The sequence below is a fragment of the Bombus pascuorum genome, chromosome 7, assembly GCF_905332965.1.
Source record: "Bombus pascuorum chromosome 7, iyBomPasc1.1, whole genome shotgun sequence".
Classification (NCBI taxonomy): domain Eukaryota; kingdom Metazoa; phylum Arthropoda; class Insecta; order Hymenoptera; family Apidae; genus Bombus; species Bombus pascuorum.
Window position 1 is genome coordinate 5,401,749 of NC_083494.1, and position 2,388 is coordinate 5,404,136.

At 47.3% G+C, this 2,388-nt stretch overlaps 1 protein-coding gene across 1 annotated transcript; it reads left to right on the forward strand.

The window, feature by feature from the left end:
- Positions 1-839: 839 nt before the first annotated feature.
- Positions 840-2,032, forward strand: LOC132909092 (jerky protein homolog-like). The gene is made up of 2 exons (XM_060963681.1): positions 840-945; positions 1,206-2,032. The coding sequence occupies exons 1-2, from the start codon at positions 840-842 to the stop codon at positions 2,030-2,032; spliced, it is 933 nt and encodes a 310-aa protein (XP_060819664.1).
- The last annotated feature ends 356 nt before the right edge of the window (positions 2,033-2,388 follow it).

Genomic DNA, 2,388 nt, shown 5'->3' on the forward strand with positions numbered 1-2,388 from the left:
CCGGAATACGATAGAAGAGCGGCGATTATAGAAAGTCTTCGCGCCGGGAGAACGCCGGTCGAAATTATAAAATTCTTTAGCTACCCAAGATCGACGGTAATTTAATTTTGTTGTGGGCAAAACCAAATTTCCAGCAAGTGTTCACGTTTTGAGCGTTGTCTCAAGTGAGGGCGACGTCATGCCTCCGCACTTCTTCCAAAAAGGCGAAAGAATCACAAAGGAGGTTTATTTGGAGGTCCTGAAGACAGTAATAAAGCCGTGGATGGAAATTACGGCTTCTGGAAGGCCGTATTTATTTCAACAAGATGGCGCACCTGCTCACACAAGTCATCTTGTTCAAAATTGGCTCTCTGACAATGTGGACATGTTTTGGTCGAAAGATTTCTGGCCTCCTAACAGTCCCGACCTAAACCCATTGGACTATTACGTGTGGGGCGTTATCGAGAGACAAACTAATAAATGCAGGCACCCCAACGTCAACTCCCTACGAGCTGCTATCGAGTCAGAATTCGCGACAATTAAACGCGACCAGTTGAAGTCAGCGTGCTCGCGCTTTAGAGCAAGAATAGAGCAGGTCATAGAGGCAGAGGGTGGTTACATAGAATAAAAGTTCTCAGCAAGGACCCTTTAAATGAGATATAACAACATTTTCATGTGTTTTTGTGTATTGACTTAAATAAACAACTTTCTGCACAAAACTTCTTTTGTCCGGATTCTAACGGCGCACCCTGTAGTATCTGTTTTCCCCAATCAAAATTGTCGACTACGATAACTGTCGAAATAATATCTCGTTACATCATTTCTGTGCGGTATTTACATTCGAAACGTTTCAAACAATAATGGCAGAAAAACGAAAACCGGAAACATTATCAGTTGAGCAAAAAGATGAAATTCTTCAGATGTTGGAAAGAGGTCAGTCTCGAAGAATCATAGCAGAAAAATACGGTATTTCAAGAGTTACTGCGGACTATATATGTGCACTCAGAAATGAGATTGAAAACTGTTTGGCAACCAACCCAGTGTTTATCAACCGTTTCACAAAACGTTTACCATTCTCAGAGTTATCGGATTTAGACAGAGTTCTTTACCAGTGTTCTTTCAGAGTTCTTTACCATACTATGCATGAAATATAACATAGAATTGACAGGAACAGAGATAAAGGAAAAAGCTCTGGAACTTAATAAACGGATGTCCTGATTTTCAAGCCAGTGACCGTTGGTTCCAACACTTTAGAAATCGTAACCGTATCAATCCTACAAATATCAGGCAAGATTCTCCAACCCCAAGTACAGCTGCAGGGAATACCTTCAGAGTTCATTTTAGCAGAATTCTGCAAAACGAGGAATTCAAATTGGAGAACGTTTACAATGCCGGTTACACACCAATAATGTGGAAATCAGTACCAAAAGAAACTTCGATCTTTCGCCGCGGGCAATCAACGGCAAGCCAAAAAATGTGCGGAAATCACGTTACTACACTTCTTTGTGCAAATGTTACCGGATGTCACAAGTTGCCGGTACTAATAATCGGCAGAACTATGGAACCTCAAAGTTCCAACAATTTGAATACAAATACCTTCTCAATTATGTACAGAGCGAATACTAATGCTTGGATGGACAGTACCATTTTCAATGAATGGTTCACAGAATGTTTCTTAGAATCAGTAAAAAAAAGACAAGAGAAGAACGGGCGCAGGGAGAAAACTCTGTTGTTACTAGACAATTCTAAGTTACATCCCGATCTCAATGATCTAAATAAAAAAGATGAATTCGTTACAGTTATGAGTCCTTCCCGCATTCGCCTTCCGCCTACCGACCTGTGTGCCTGCTGGATCAGGCGGGCAAGCTGTTGGACAGGATCGTGGCTGCCCGGCTCGAGTCTCATCTGTCTCGGCGGGCTCCCGGGCTACACGACAGCCAGTTTGGTTTCCGGAGGGGGCGGTCTACGACCGACGCCGTCGGCCGGGTCCGCGCCCTCGTCGAGGGGGCCGTGCGGCGGGGTCACGTGGCGCTGGGTGTGTCGTTGGACGTAGTTAACGCCTTCAACAGCATCCCCTGGGGCGGGATAGACCGGGCCCTCGAATTCCATCGGGTGCCCGCTTACCTACGGGGTGTGATCAGGGCCTTCCTCCGGGACCGTAGTATCGTATACACCGGGCGGGGCGGAAGGATGATTGGGAGGGCGGTGCACCGTGGCGTCCCGCAGGGTTCGGAACTGGGCCCGTTGCTGTGGAACATCGCGTACGACGCGGTATTTCGGGCGCCGATGCCCCCGGACTCGGCGCTGACGTGCTACACCGACGACACGTTGGAGCTAGTGTGGGGATCGACATGGGGCAGGACCGTCCGTCTGGCGGAACTGGTGGTGGCCGGCGCGGTCGCCGCGATC

Bases quoted from the DNA above. Each gene is read 5' to 3' on its own strand.
- LOC132909092 (XM_060963681.1), top strand. From the start codon at position 840: ATGGCAGAAAAACGAAAACCGGAAACATTATCAGTTGAGCAAAAAGAT. The intron at 946-1,205 runs GTATTTCAAGAG...CTGATTTTCAAG, and splicing joins AATCATAGCAGAAAAATACG to CCAGTGACCGTTGGTTCCAA.